We start from the raw sequence: 15,146 nt of genomic DNA, 5'->3' as shown, positions 1-15,146 counted from the left end.
GAGAGAGAGAGAGAGAGAGAGAGAGAGAGAGAGAGAGAGAGAGAGAGAGAGAGAGAGTAGGGGATGGGAGAGAGTGTGAGAGAGAGTAGGGGATGGAAGAGAGAGAGTGAGAGTAGGGGATGGGAGAGAGAAAGTAAAGAGGGAAAGAGAGTATTTGAGATAGAGAGATAGTAGGTGGTGCAAGAGGGAGTGGGAGAGGGAGAGAGAGGGGGGATGGGAGTGTGTGTGACAAATCTAGAGAGTAGGGGATGGGAGACAAGAGAGAGAGGGGGGGGATGGGAGTGTGTGTCTATGAAAGAGAGAGAGTAAGGGATGGGAGAGGGGAGAGAGAGAGTAGGGGATGGGGGAGAGAAAGTAGGTAGTGGGAGAGGGAGAGAGAGAGAGGGGGAATGGGAATGTGTGTAAGAGAGACAAAGTAGGGGATGGGAGAGAGTGTGAGAGTGTGAGAGAGAGTAGGTGGTGGCAGAGAGAGCTCATACGGGATGGGAGAGAGAGAGTGAGATTAGGGGATGGGAGTGTGAGAGAGAGTAGGGGATGGGAGAGAGAGAGAGTGAGAGTAAGGGATGGGATGGGAGAGAGAGAGAGTAGAGAGGGAGAGAGAGAACTTGAGAAAGAGAGATCTAGTAGGTGGTAGGAGAGGGAGAGGGAGAGAGATAGGGGGGATGGGAGTGTGTATGATAGATGTAGAGAGTAGGGGATGGGAGAGAAGAGAGTGGGGGGGATAAGAGAGTGTGTGTTTGTGAAAGAGAGAGAGTAGGGGATGGGAGAGAGTGTGAGAGTGTGAGAGAGAGTAGGGGGTGGCAGAGAGAGAGAGTACGGGATGTGAGAGACAGAGTGAAAGGATGGGAGAGATAGAGTGAAAGGATGGGAGAGAGTGAGAGAGAGAGTACAGGATGGGAGAGACAGAGTGAAAGGATGGGAAAGAGTGTGAGAGAGAGTAGGGGATGGGAGAGAGTGTGAGAGAGAGTTGGGAATGGGAGAGAGAGAGAGTAAGAGTAGGGGATGGGAGAGAGAGAGTAGAGAGGGAGAGTAGGGAGAGAGAGAGAGAGAGAGAGAGAGAGAGAGAGAGAGAGTAGGGAGGGTGGAGAGTGATGTGTTCTCATATAGTGCGTACGCGCTATAGCACTTACGCACTATGTGAAATCACCTAAAAATGGTCAAAAAGAAACTTTGGGGCCTGTTTCATTCATTCTCTACTTTTGTTCTGTTCTGCACTCTGTTATCTTGACAGAAATCATGGGTTTCAATACAACAAACACTCTTTCAAGGTGGCAAACACTATTTCAAGCTAACAAACACTATTTCAAGGTGGCAAACACTTTTGGAAGCTAGAAAACACCAAATTCAATCATTGGATACACGATTTGAAGACTTTTTGAATATTCCTTGTATAGAAAAGGTTAGTGCAATCTATTTTAAATATTGTTTGTTGATATATAGATACAAATTTGATTATAATTTGACATGTTGTTTAATATATAGTGAATTCATTGAAATTTGTATGTTTCAATGAAATGTTATTTCGAAATGGTTAGAAATTTGACAAGTCGTTTTATATATATATTGTGTATTCATTCAAATAATTATAATTTTTATATGTATTTGAATAATTTGTAATTTACACATTTTAAGTAATTCAAATGTTTGAGTAATTTGACATGTAGAAATCATCATCATGCCAAGGAAGAAACCAAAAAATCAAACAAATGAAGATAGGGAGAGAGATTTGGCAATTAAAAGAGATAAAATAAAATTACTACGTGAGCAAAGAAAATTGCAAAGCAATAATGAAGAATTGACTTTTGAAGAGGATCAAGAACCACCGGTACCAAGAAACAAAGAGGAAGAATTGGAAAGACAAAGAGAATGAATGCGACTGTTACGCTCAAGAAGAAAATTGAATTGTGAAGCTACACCATCTTCTAATGTTGGAGTCATATCGTCCGCTACACCATCTTCCAATGTTGAAGTCATATCGTCCTCTCATGTTGAAGAGACACCGATTTGTAGATCCAATCATATACACACTCCATCATGTCATGTTGAAGGCACAACATCAACACATCAAGTAGGTGATATTCCATCTTTTGCATCTTATTGCCAAGGCACATCATCTTTGGTTCAAGGTACGCAATACACTCAACCTTATGTTGATGTTCAAAATGTTGAGAGAATTGAAGAGATTATAACACCTTCTAGAATTCATTTTAGAAGACCAAAATATTTGATTGATATTGATAGTAACATTTTGAAATCAATGCCTGACAAGATTAGCAAGCGTACTTGTCAAGAAAAAGTTAATCTTATGTGGAGATTATTTTTTGATGAATTAAATATTACAGGTCAATGCCAATTATTTGTTGAAACGATGAAGAATTTAAAATTTAGGCCTATGATGAAGATTCTTGGGCTAAGAACGATGGATGATTCAAATGAAAAACACATTGTAAAGAATCTAATGAATGCTTATGAAAAAGTGGGTTCTAAATCACGCACCAAAGATAGTAATATCGTAAGACGAGTACTTACATCGAAAATAGTAAGTAGCCAAATGAAGAAAGCTCGACTCATGAGAAAGACAAGCAAAACATTAAAAATTGGTAGAGGTACTCTAAGGAGAGCCATGCTAAGGCGTGAGAGATTGGAAGATCCAACAAAAAATGAGTTATGGACATTTAGCGGTAGACTACCGCGAAAGGATAAAGAAATTAGTGAAGCCTTGAAATCATTGATCGAAGATTTTTTGAAAAATAACACACGTGTTTCCCCTAATCAAAGAGATGTTGTAAGAAGGAGGATTGGTAGCCAAAATTGCGAGTCACATGCGAAACATTTTTGGACACAACACAGACACAATTTTTTGCAAAATTTATTGGTATGTATCCTCAAATTCAAATAAGTCAAATATTTTTTGAGATGGGTAAACCTTTTTATGTGAAGATAAATCACACACGCACAACTTGTTGTTGTAGGATACATATTGAATTTTCTAACCATTTTGATGTTTTTAGGCATATATGCATAATTTTGCATTCTCAATTTGTTTTCCAAGATTGTGACATAAATGAGCCACCAAGATCTTCAAGGGAATTCATATCCAACATTTTATGTGAAATAAGGGACGGCCAACAATTTTACAAGACATCATGCTTGGATGGTACGTGCTTATTTTGTGGTTCTTTGCAACTTTTATCAACTTGTCAACATATGGATAGTACACATGCAATTGGAAATGAAATAGTAGATTATGGAAAATTTAAGACAGTGACATATGCTCTAAAAGATGGGAAACATGGTAAAAGATGTGATTTAGTCATTGAAAAGATTCCAGTGTATGAGTTCATGAAGATTTTTTGTGAAAACATTATTTACGAGTATGCAAGGCATACCCATAGAGCTCGATGGCTGGATTTGCAATTCAAGTTGTGCAAGGATACGTTTCTACTGGATACCATTGTTTCGATTGTAGATTTCGCAGAGAACTACACACTACAACCACAAAATGAGGTGCAAGCAAAGTATTATACTTCTCAACAGGTTTCCATATTTGTTCACATAACATTCATGAATTCACCTATAAGTACAGAGGATGACATGAAGATTTTGAGGGAGTACCATTTTTACATCAGTGATGATCGATCACATTCTACGGAGTTCGTACATGGTTGTTTTCAACTATTTTACGAAGATTTGGCTAACAGGGGCATCACATATCGTGAGCACATTATTTGGTCAGACAATTGTGCATCTCAATTCAAGAATGCACAAATGTTCTATTAGTTGAGCAGGATGCACAAGTTGTGTAGAATTCAATACATGTGGAATTTCATAGAGGCTGGTCATGGAAAGGGAGAGCACGATGGTGCAGGCGCATGCATCAAAAGAGCCTTAGCTCGTGACAAACTAAAGTACAAAGATGGAGCAATATTGACAGATGCAAAATCCATCATCCAGTGGTGTAACGCTACAATGGGTCCAGGTAAGGAAGGTGAGTCTACGGTTCTTAGATTTTTTTGGTTGATAGATAATGCTAACATTGCACCATATCAGGATTGTTGCACACTAACAGGATCCAGTGAGTTGCACTCTTTTAGAAGCTCTGATGCAGGTTCATGGAGTATCCACACACGAAAAATGGTATGCTATTGTCCATCATGTGCAGAGGAAAATTGGGATGACTGTGAGTCGACTGAATGGGTGGACAAATGGGATATACGGGTTTCGGACCCAATTGACACCTATCGTCCCCCACAAGCACTAGAAATGGTACAGATGGAATCGTCTATTGAATTTGACCGCTTGTCTGATCTAGTGCAACCTGGTAATATATATATTTATATATCTTTGTAATTTCAATATGTAACTTTATAACTTTTATGCAAGTATTTTCTGAATTAATGATCGCATTTTGTACATTTGTCACTGTAGGCCATGTTTTTGCTGTTATTGCACCTGAAGACAATGAAGAAGGGATAGATTATTATTTTTGTTGTTGTGTTCAAGCCAAACAAAAATTGTATCACTCGGTTATAGATGGTGAAGGTTTAGAGTACCATGTCGGTGCGGTGGTTGTAACCGGCACATGGCTTAGACGATATTCTACGAAGAACCCTAACTTGTGGTTATTCGAGGATTGGCAAACAGAGAGGAAGATTCTTCATTATTCAAATCTTGTTGTCACATCAAATGTCCACTTGATAAAATATGGTGGAAAACAACATAATAAGAATCTTTGGAGAGTTCGCGAGTCAGACCATGAGGCAATACTTGAGACATTAAAATGTCGAGCAGATCCAGTTGGCTCATTAGATTGAATACAGAGAGAGGGAGAGAGAGAAAGAGTGATCAACTGGATCCAAATACATTGTTGCAACCTCTTCCCCGAGACTGTCCACATGACTAAGGTGGACCGTATTGTTATGATGCGTAAGTGATGAGATTTAGTTTAAATCATAGATTTTATGTTTTGATTTGTTTTGAATCTAGATTTTATGTTTTGATGTCTCCAATTTTTTTAAAGCTAGAACAATATTTTTTATATTTTCTTATTGTGACGATATTTTTCTTTCATTGCATGTTCTCTTGGATGACAGGAGGGAGAGAAGAAAAATAAGTAGATTTCCAAACAGCCAGCCACCCTTCTTCATGTAATTTATTCATTTAAGGTAAAAGTCCCATTTCCTTTGTTTGGCTTTGGTATTTGGTTATTTAAAGTCATTATTCTAGTTGGACCTTCGTATGTTTGAATTTGGGATTGTTTAGTGTCTATTTGTTATGATTATACTGAATTATTAATTCTACGATGTTTCTATTATTTAATTATTTAAAATAAATTAAAACTTTTTGTATAAATTTTTTAAAAAAAATTTCTATCTATTTGTTATGATTATTTCTATTATTTAAAATAAATTAATTATATAATATCTCTATGATGAACTATTTATATTTCTAAACTTTACATATTTTACACCATGACCAACAATCAAACTATTATAACAATACAAATACATTTAAATAGTAATGTAAGAATGGTTTAGTTCACATAAAAAATAAGTCTATCTTAGATATTCTAAATACATCACAAAACTTTATCGCTTCAAAAAAATTGGAATTTCTCCCATCTACTTGAGTTCCCATCAATTGTCCATAAAACTGGGAAAGGGAATAGGTGCTATGCTCCCAATCCCAACATCCTCCTGTCCACTACTAGGAGATGTGTGTAATGTAGGATTCAGCTCCATCAACTTAGTCATTTCTTTCACTAGTTGATTGGGACTCTCACCATTTGTTGCCAACTATGGTGACAATGGTTGGGGTTACACTTTTAAGTAAGAATATTTCCTAATCTAGGGATTAGAGCATTGAACATATCAGAATGTGATTTATGCTATGGGAGAAGAGGTATGTTGGGCATACTAATTGATTCTAGGGCTAGTGCAATTACATCTCCTTCCACTAGTGTTTTAAATATAATTTCTATAGTTGTTGAAGGTGCACCTCCAATATTTGGTCTATATCTCTTTCAAACATTTAGATTATCCTCTCTTTCTTTCCTCTTCTATTCCTTTAGTGCAACCATCTCCGCAACTCATTTTCCCCTCTCTATAGCATCTAAGATCTCATTTCTTGCAATCTTTTCCTCTCTCCCATCTTTCCTATCCCTGATCTTCTCCTTCATGTAAAGTGCATTAGCCTTAAATAACTTCTTAGTCTCTCTTGTTCCTTATAATTTTGTATCCTTTTCTTTGGTAGCTATAGGAATCTACTGGGTAAACCACTATGTTGTTTTCTATCTAGTGGCATGTAACGTATAAAATCAACATCTCCATCATAGTCATTTTGAGCCTGGGTATCAAAAAATTGTTAACTATTTATTTCATCATGGTTGCCACGATTTGCAAAGCATTAGATGACGTCCTTGGGGTCAACATGTGGTGGGGATGGAATTAAAAGGGAAACATTTTCATCCCCACAAGTATTTGGTTACCCAAGGTTTGTGACAACCTCCTACAACCAATCTGGTTGTGAATCTTGCATTAGCAAGCTTAATCTAATATCATAATTGAAAATGTAGTTTTTTATATGTCTCTTAGCCTTGAACAAATAAAAATTGGAATTCTCTAACCAACAGTAATGTAAGGAGACCCACCCTGCTAGTTTAGGCCACTATGCCCAAACTAACCAATGACTTCTTCTGATCCTATAGGGTTTCTTCTTGACCCTATTCCCAAGAGGATATCTCCCAACTATCCCCTTCCCTAGGATCTATGCACACCAATTGACTATGTGACAAAGAACTCATGGTGGATAAATTTGAAGGAATTTCATAGGAATACCTTTCTTTCCAAAATCACTCTCATCTATCCATGTTACTTCAGATTCTGGTTGATCCTTCCATTTGATAAGATGCTCCATATAGGTGCCATGACAAGTCTTCTTCTTGATTCTTGAATCCATAACCTTTTCAGCTTTTGGCTGAGATTATAATGGGATAGTGACTTCTTCAACCTTTGATTTTGTTTGTCCTTCTATGAATGTAGGCCCTTTATATTGAACTTAGTCCTTGACATTAAAGATAAGGTAAATTTCCAAGTTTGGTGGGAGTTCTATTTTTTCGGCATTAGAACCATAATTTGCAAGTACCTTACAAGGTCCTATCCTATGCATTTGTAGCTTGGTTGGAACACCCTATGCAAGTACCAAAACTCGTCCTTGGCATCATATCATGGCCTCAACACCTTGGATCATCTCAAAACATCTCATCTAACATGTTCCAACTCCTTGCACACTCTCAGCAACTCATCTCTTACACTTTCTCAATTTTGCCTCTTCTAGGCTTGTTCCAACTAGCCCTTGCCAGTCACTAATTTGTTGTTTTCTCCAAAATTTTCCACAGAACTTCCTAAAATATTGGGTGATTAAAATACCCTTTTCCTCACTCTAAAATATACTCCAAAACCAACTACACTTTTTTTGTAAAATATCACTCAAAACTGGCTATTTCAATCTGCCAACTAGGCCTAGTTTGAGGCCATTTACAAAGCAACTCACAATCCCTTGACTTTTGGAACTCCCATGACCCAAAAAAGTCTTAAGACATGACTCAAATGCAAGGATTCTTCTATTTTTTTGGTCTCATGATCAACTTTACAATGGTTTTTACAAAACCTTCCTTTCTAGCCCCTTTACCCTAGGGCTTTCTAGAACTCTTACTTTGCAATGTCTCTAGAACCCCAAAATGGTTCAAACACCTTCACTTTGGTTATATTAGATGACTTCAAACATAAAATGCAACTCTTGTTTGGAGAAAACACTAAATCCACCTTGGGAGCAATCACATACCCCTTTTTATGCACTCAAATTTTAGGGAAAACTATGAAAATACTTCTTAAATGGTTTCAACACTTGAATTTTCAGATGGAAATGGTTATTATAGACTCAAAACAACAAGAAAAATCCCAAACTTGAGGTTTCTCAACACTCAACAATCAAATTTCAAAACTGTTACCAACACTTACTACTAGGACAATTTCTAGTTTTAATGGTCAAACTCCCAAACCATACAAAGGACCCCCCACTATTTTTACATTTTTAAACACTCTTTTTGGAGACCTACAATAAACTCTCTCACTTTTTGGAGATCACACTCCGTTTTCATTTTACGATGCCATCTCGGGTGATGTTGAAACTTGCAATGTCGGCTAGTACAAAGTTGCCAACTGCCAAATCTCTCTCACCTTTCCTCATGGGATCGAACTGTCTACTCTGTTAGCTCCGCTAGGTCGGGTAAACCCTATCCCAAACCTCATCCTATCCCCTTCAGTGCTCGAACGTTCTCAGGCACACCAATCCAGAATGTCCCCAAGGGTCACTAAATGCCATAGGGCTGCGATCTTTGACGGGGCATATCTCGGAGCTTGTGCGAGGTATGGATGCGATTCTAGTTCCTAAAAGACCGTATTGTGGAGACCTACAATAAACTCTCTCACTTTTTGGAGATCACACTCCATTTTTGTTTTACAATGCCATCTCGGGTGATGCTGAAACTTGCAGTGTGGGCCAGTACAAAGTTGCCAACTGCCAAATCTCTCTCACCTTTCGTCGTGGGATCGAACTTTCTGCTCCCTTAGCTCCAGGTGGCCGGGTAAAACCTATCCCCAACCTCATCCTATCCCCTTCAGTGCTCGAACGTTCTCAGGCACACCAATCTGGAATGTCCCCAAGGGTCACTAAATGCCATAGGGCTGCGATCTTTGATGGGGCATATCTCGGAGCTCGTGCGAGGTATGGATGTGATTCTAGTTCTTACAGGACTGTGTTGTGGAGACCTATAATAACCTCTCTCACTTTTTGGAGATCACACTCCATTTTTGTTTTACAATGCCATCTTGGGTGATGCTAAAACTTGCAGTGTGGGCCAGTACAAAGTTGCCAACTGCGAAATCTCTCTCACCTTTCGTCATGGGATCGAACTGTCTACTCCGTTAGCTCCGAGTGGCTGGGTAAACCCTATCCCCAACCTTGTCCTATCCCCTTCAGTGCTCGAACGTTCTCAGGCACACCAATCCGAAATGTCCCCAAGGGTCACTAAATGCCATACGGCTGCGATCTCTGACGGGTCATATCTTAGAGCTCGTGCGAGGTATGGATGCAATTTCAATTCCTACAGGACTGTGTTGCAGAGACCTACAATAACCTCTCTTGCTTTTTGGAGATCACATTCTGTTTTCATTCTACAATGCCATCTCGGGTGATGTTGAAACTTGTAGTGTGGGCCAGTACAAAGTTGCCAACTACCAAATCTCTCTCACCTTTCATCATGGGATCAAACTGTCTGCTCCGTTAGCTCCAGGCAGCCAGGTAAAACCTATCCCCAACCTCGTCCTATCCCCTTCAGTGCTCGAATGTTCTCGAGCACGTTGAACCAGAATGTCCCTAAGGGTCACTAAATGCCATAGGATTGCGATCTTTGATGGGGCATATCTCAAAGCTTGTACGAGGTATGGATGCGATTCTAGTTCCTATAGGACCGTGTTGCAGAGACCTACAATAACCTCTCTCACTTTTTGGATATTGCATTCCATTTTCATTCTACAATGCCATCTCAGGTGATGGTGAAACTTGCAGTGTTGGCCAGTACAAAGTTGCCAACTGCCAAATCTCTCTCATCTTTCGTCGTGGGATCAAACTGTTTGCTCCATTATCTTTGAGTGGTCGGGTAAACCCTATCCCCAACCTTGTCTTGTCCCATTCAGTGCTCAAACGTTCTCAGGCACACCGAACCAGAATGTCCCTAAGGGTCACTAAATGCCACAGGGCTGCGATCTTTGATGGGGCATATCTCGGAGCTCGTGCGAGATATGGATGAGATTCCATTTCCTACAGGACTGTGTTGCAGAGACCTACAATAACCTCTCTCTCTTTTTGGAGATCACATTCCATTTTCATTCTACAATGCCATCTCGGGTGATGCTGAAACTTGTAGTGTTGGCCAGTACAAAGTTGCCAACTGCCAAATCTCTCTCACCTTTCCTCGTGGGATCAAACTGTCTACTCCATTAGCTCTGAGTGGCCGGGTAAACCCTATCCCCAACCTCTTCCTGTCCCCTTCAGTGCTCAAACGTTCTCAAGCACACTGAACCAAAATGTCCCTAAGGGTCACTAAATGCCATAGGGCTGCGATCTTTGATGGGGCATATCTCGAAGCTCGTGCAAGGTATGGATGCGATTCTAGTTCCTATAAGACCATGTTGCAGAGACCTACAATAACCTCTCTCACTTTTTGGAGATCACATTCCGTTTTCATTTTACAACGCCATCTTGGGTGATGCTGAAACTTGTAGTGTTGGCCAGTACAAAGTTGCCAATTGCCAAATCTCTCTCACCTTTCCTCATGGGATCAAACTGTCTGCTCCGTTAGCTCCATGTGGTCAGGTAAACCCTATCCCCAACCTCGTGCTATCCCCTTCAGTGCTCGAATGTTCTCAGGCACGCCAATCCAGAATGTCCCCAAGGGTCACTAAATGCCATAGGGCTGCGATCTTTGATGGGGCATATCTCAGAGCTCGTGCAAGGTATGGATGCGATTCCAATTCCTACAGGACCATGTTGCGGAGACCTACAATAACCTCTCTCACTTTTTGGAGATCCCACTCCATTTTTGTTTTACAATGCCATCTCGGGTGATGCTGAAACTTGCAGTGTGGGCTAGTACAATGTTGTGGGATCGAACTGCCTGCTCCGTTAGCTCCGGGTGGCTGGGTAAACCCTATCCCCAACCTTGTCCTATCCCCTTCAGTGCTCGAACGTTCTCAGGCACGCCAATCCGAAATGTCCCCAAGGGTCACTAAATGCCATAGGGCTGCGATCTTTGATGGGGCATATCTCAGAGCTCGTGCAAGGTATGGATGCGATTCTAGTTCTTACAAGACCGTGTTGTGGAGACCTACAATAACCTCTCTCACTTTTTTGAGATCACACTCCATTTTTGTTTTACAACGCCATCTCGGGTGATGCTGAAACTTGCAGTGTGGGCCAGTACAAAGTTGCCAACTACCAAATCTCTCTCACCTTTCATCATGGGATCGAACTGTCTGCTCCATTAGCTCTAGGCGGCTGGGTAAAACCTATCCCCAACCTCGTCCTATCCCCTTTAGTGCTCGAACGTTCTCGGGCACGCTGAACCAGAATGTCCCTAAGAGTCACTAAATGCCATAGGGTTGCGATCTTTGATGGGGCATATCTCGAAGCTTGTACAAGGTATGGATGCGATTCTACTTCCTATAGGACCGTGTTGCAGAGACCTACAATAACCTCTCTCACTTTTTGGATATAACATTCCATTTTCATTCTACAACGCCATCTCAGGTGATGGTGAAACTTGCAGTGTTGGCCAGTACAAAGTTGCCAACTGCCAAATCTCTCTCATCTTTCGTCGTGGGATCAAACTGTTTGCTCCATTAGCTCCGAGTGGCTGGGTAAACCCTATCCCCAACCTTGTCTTGTCCCCTTCAGTGCTCAAACATTCTCAGGCACACCGAACCAGAATGTCCCTAAAGGTCACTAAATGCCACAGGGCTGCGATCTTTGACGGCACATATCTCGGAGCTCGTACGAGATATGGATGAGATTCCAATTCCTACAGGACTGTGTTGCAGAGACCTACAATAACCTCTCTCTCTCTTTGGAGATCACATTCCATTTTCATTCTACAATGCCATCTCGGGTGATGCTGAAACTTGTAGTGTTGGCCAGTACAAAGTTGCCAACTGCCAAATCTCTCTCATCTTTTGTTGTGGGATCAAACTGTCTGCTCCATTAGCTCCGAGTGGTCAGGTAAATCCTATCCCCAACCTCTTCCTGTCCCCTTCAGTGCTCGAACGTTCTCAGGCACACTGAACCAGAATGTCCCCAAGGGTCACTAAATGCCACAGGGTTGCGATCTTTGACGAGGCATATCTATGGGCTGTCAATACTTTGACTATACTTTAAGTCAACGATTATCAATATGTGAATAAATGGAACTCGTTGTATTTTTAAGTACTGAGAAGATGGCCTTGCTCTTCCCCATGAGTTTCAGAAATGGGAGACATTAGGTAAGTGAGTGAAAATGTTACTATCACTTCAACGCACATGACGCAATTGGAAATGCAAATTTTGATGGTAATCATTTTGTGATAAGGGAGAGACTAGGGATGATCATTGTTACTATCTCTTTAGTAGTGGAATTTTGTTTTCTCTTGAATTTGGTGGTGGGGGATCAGTGGTAAGACTCCTTGGATATTCCTTCTTATGATGTTAGTGACAAGTGTTGCTCTTTGAAAACACTTGTACAATCTTTTTTAAATTATTAGATAAAAATAGAGAATTGTAAGTATTAAACATGATTAGCCTTTAGTTCCTAGAAGATCTTTATTTCCCCATCAATGCATTTAGAAAGTTAAGTTTTAAGAAGATCATAAATAGAAAAAATTAGAGAAGCGATTTAAACATTTATATTGATTGGAAACATGTGAGTCTTGAGTTTCCTCTACCTTTTAAAGAACGTTCCTTAGCTAGCAGACCTAATTCCACATTCCATAAGACTGTCATTGCGCTAAAGATTTAGGAAACCAACTGCTCTAAGATAAAGCTTCTAGGTCAATAATAATCTAGCCTATTGAGGTACATAATACTTCTCAATTAAACTTGTGTTAATTTAGTATTAATTTTTTAATTAACTACAATTTTAGTATCTGTGTACAGGGGGTGACTGAGAAAACTATTTGAGGTCCAATTTGAAAATATATTTGTAAGGATCTCAACCAAGGTTCACAACTTCGATGATTAATACATTCATTCAGGCTAGAACCTCACTACAAAAAAATAATATATAAAAAAGGTAGTGAATAACGTCATGTCTAGACCCAAATCAACCAATGAAAGTCAAATTAACATAATGTGGAACAACAATATATGCATTGAGTGGGTTTTCATAAAAAAGCTTCATAATAAAATTCATGTCTAGAATTAAAAGACCTTAAAGAACATTTATGCTTGTAACACAAATGGCCATTCAAAACTGAATATGATTACAATATGTGAAATAGCATTAAGAATCCCTAAGATGCTTGTTATACTCAAAATTTTGTTGAAATTGAATTAATTTTTATCCTGTCGGTTAATTGGCTTAGGGTGATATATGCTTCTTGGATGGAATAATGAGTTCGTGATTAACTCTGTATTAAGATTCATAGCATCTTCTAGTTATTTGCAAAGGAAATTTATAAATTACTTGCTAATGTCATATGGCTTGCTTGAGAAAGATGTCTGTGTTCTTATTGATGGGTACTAATGACTATCCACATTTAGTTCTTCAATATCCTATTTGACAAGCTTTCCATAGATATTTCTTTGCCATACTAAGTATTTTTGAAAACATATTTGAGTAGAAGGACTACAGTAGATACTACATGATGTTTTAACAAATAAAGTAATGGGTTAAAGACTATTATTTCCAAGGTATTATGTCATAGTATTTTAATTGTAATGATCTTAGACTAATGATATTCTTGAAGGTAACTTCGACATGCAGCAAGAAAGACAACCTACAGCCAAGGCTATATTGTGCCTACAACCAAAGCCATAAATGCTCACAGCCAAAGCAACTAGTGCACATAGCCAAAGCCATGGATGCTTATAGCCAAAGTTACAAGTGTTCACAGCCAAAGCCATGAGTATATGAAGTCGATGATCACAATTGTTTACAACTATTCACCAGAAACAACTTCTTTGCAATTTTTGAGAAATACTAATAAAGCAAAAAAGAACATCTACTAGTTGGTAGACATAATGGCAACTCTCTTGCAATTGAATTTAATTTCATACATGCACATATCTAGTTTAATGTCATACACGAACATATCTAATTTAATGTCATACATGAACAAACATATAATATAAAATGATAACCAATAATTTCATATACATTAACAAACACATAATATATTATGATAACCAATAATGTCATATATGAACAAACATATCATATATTAACCAATAATGTCATACATCAAATCTGTCATACATCAAATATAGAATGTCATATGTACATCAAATGTGTATCGAATATGTCTCTCAGATGCCTATATATATACATGGGGAAGGAAACAAGTCTCTCGACGTCCTATGCCGTCGTGTGGAGGGAGATAGTGGAGATGGCGGGGCCCTCCTGACATGCTCACTTGACCTCTTGTTGAGGCTCTTCTCCAGGTCCAACTGATACAAAGAAAGTAGATATGAATCAATATTTATTATACGTTGAAATCAAATATATGTACTCACAAAATTAATTATTTTCTTACCGCCAACAAATAGTCACTCTGTAAGTCCACCTCAAATGCTCGTGGACGATCAGGCGTGACAAGACCCTACAACAATTCAATAAATATAATCACTTATAAATAACATTAGAAATTTTGAGATTAACTATTATAAACAACAACTAAAATGAAGAAAATTCTTTCATACCTCCGTCAGTGGCTGTGAGCTAGCCACAGCTGCGGCCACTCCACTATCAACAGACTGTCGCAGATGAGGAGGTGTGTCTGACATCATGAGCTGCATGTCATACAATACACGTTATATCTAACATGAAACATGGAATAAATATAATCAAATGAATTAAATTAACATGAAACAACTGTACCTGTGTGAAGCTCGTATGATGTCTCTGCTCTGTGTCTGTGGTAAAGGTTGAGGGTCCTATGGAGAACTGATGCACATGCATATTTTTTTGGTCAATCCTTAATATGATTACGTAATAAATATATGTATTAATTAAAATGATTAAATTGATACATACTTCAGGACTCGTCGAAGGGACAAAAAATGGGCCCGGAGGATCGCTGCTAGGCCCAGGAACACTTTGACCCTAAATTTTGAACAATGTCAATAAATCCTAATTAATTAATCATTCACTATACGTATGAAATGTGATCAAATTAGTAATTTACCTGTGTGTCAATGCCAAATGTCTCGTTTAGGAACTGATCGGTGACAAGCCCATCATCTGCACCATCTTCGACATGAGTGCCAAATGTGCATAGGGATCCGCATGAAGTACACATGTGACCACGACGTATAGAAGGCTCCCCCTCAACTAATGG

General features: G+C 39.1%; 1 protein-coding gene across 1 annotated transcript; it reads right to left on the bottom strand.

The window, feature by feature from the left end:
• Positions 1-14,115: 14,115 nt before the first annotated feature.
• Positions 14,116-14,767, bottom strand: LOC149540571 (uncharacterized). Its single transcript, XM_089802715.1, has 4 exons — positions 14,687-14,767; positions 14,509-14,598; positions 14,343-14,408; positions 14,116-14,256 (listed from the first exon to the last, which is right to left on the bottom strand). Exons 1-4 carry the CDS (start codon positions 14,765-14,767, stop codon positions 14,116-14,118), a joined length of 378 nt encoding a protein of 125 aa, XP_089658841.1.
• Positions 14,768-15,146: the final 379 nt, after the last annotated feature.

The sequence above is a fragment of the Cupressus sempervirens genome, chromosome 9 (assembly GCF_028749045.1).
Source record: "Cupressus sempervirens isolate cs-2001-9-10 chromosome 9, ASM2874904v1, whole genome shotgun sequence".
In the NCBI taxonomy this organism is placed as follows: Eukaryota; Viridiplantae; Streptophyta; class Pinopsida; order Cupressales; family Cupressaceae; genus Cupressus; species Cupressus sempervirens.
This window is presented reverse-complemented; position numbering and strand designations above follow the sequence as displayed.

Bases quoted from the DNA above. Each gene is read 5' to 3' on its own strand.
- LOC149540571 (XM_089802715.1), bottom strand. From the start codon at position 14,767: ATGCATGTGCATCAGTTCTCCATAGGACCCTCAACCTTTACCACAGAC. The intron at 14,599-14,686 runs GTACAGTTGTTT...TATGACATGCAG, and splicing joins ATCATACGAGCTTCACACAG to CTCATGATGTCAGACACACC. The intron at 14,409-14,508 runs GTATGAAAGAAT...GAATTGTTGTAG, and splicing joins GCTCACAGCCACTGACGGAG to GGTCTTGTCACGCCTGATCG.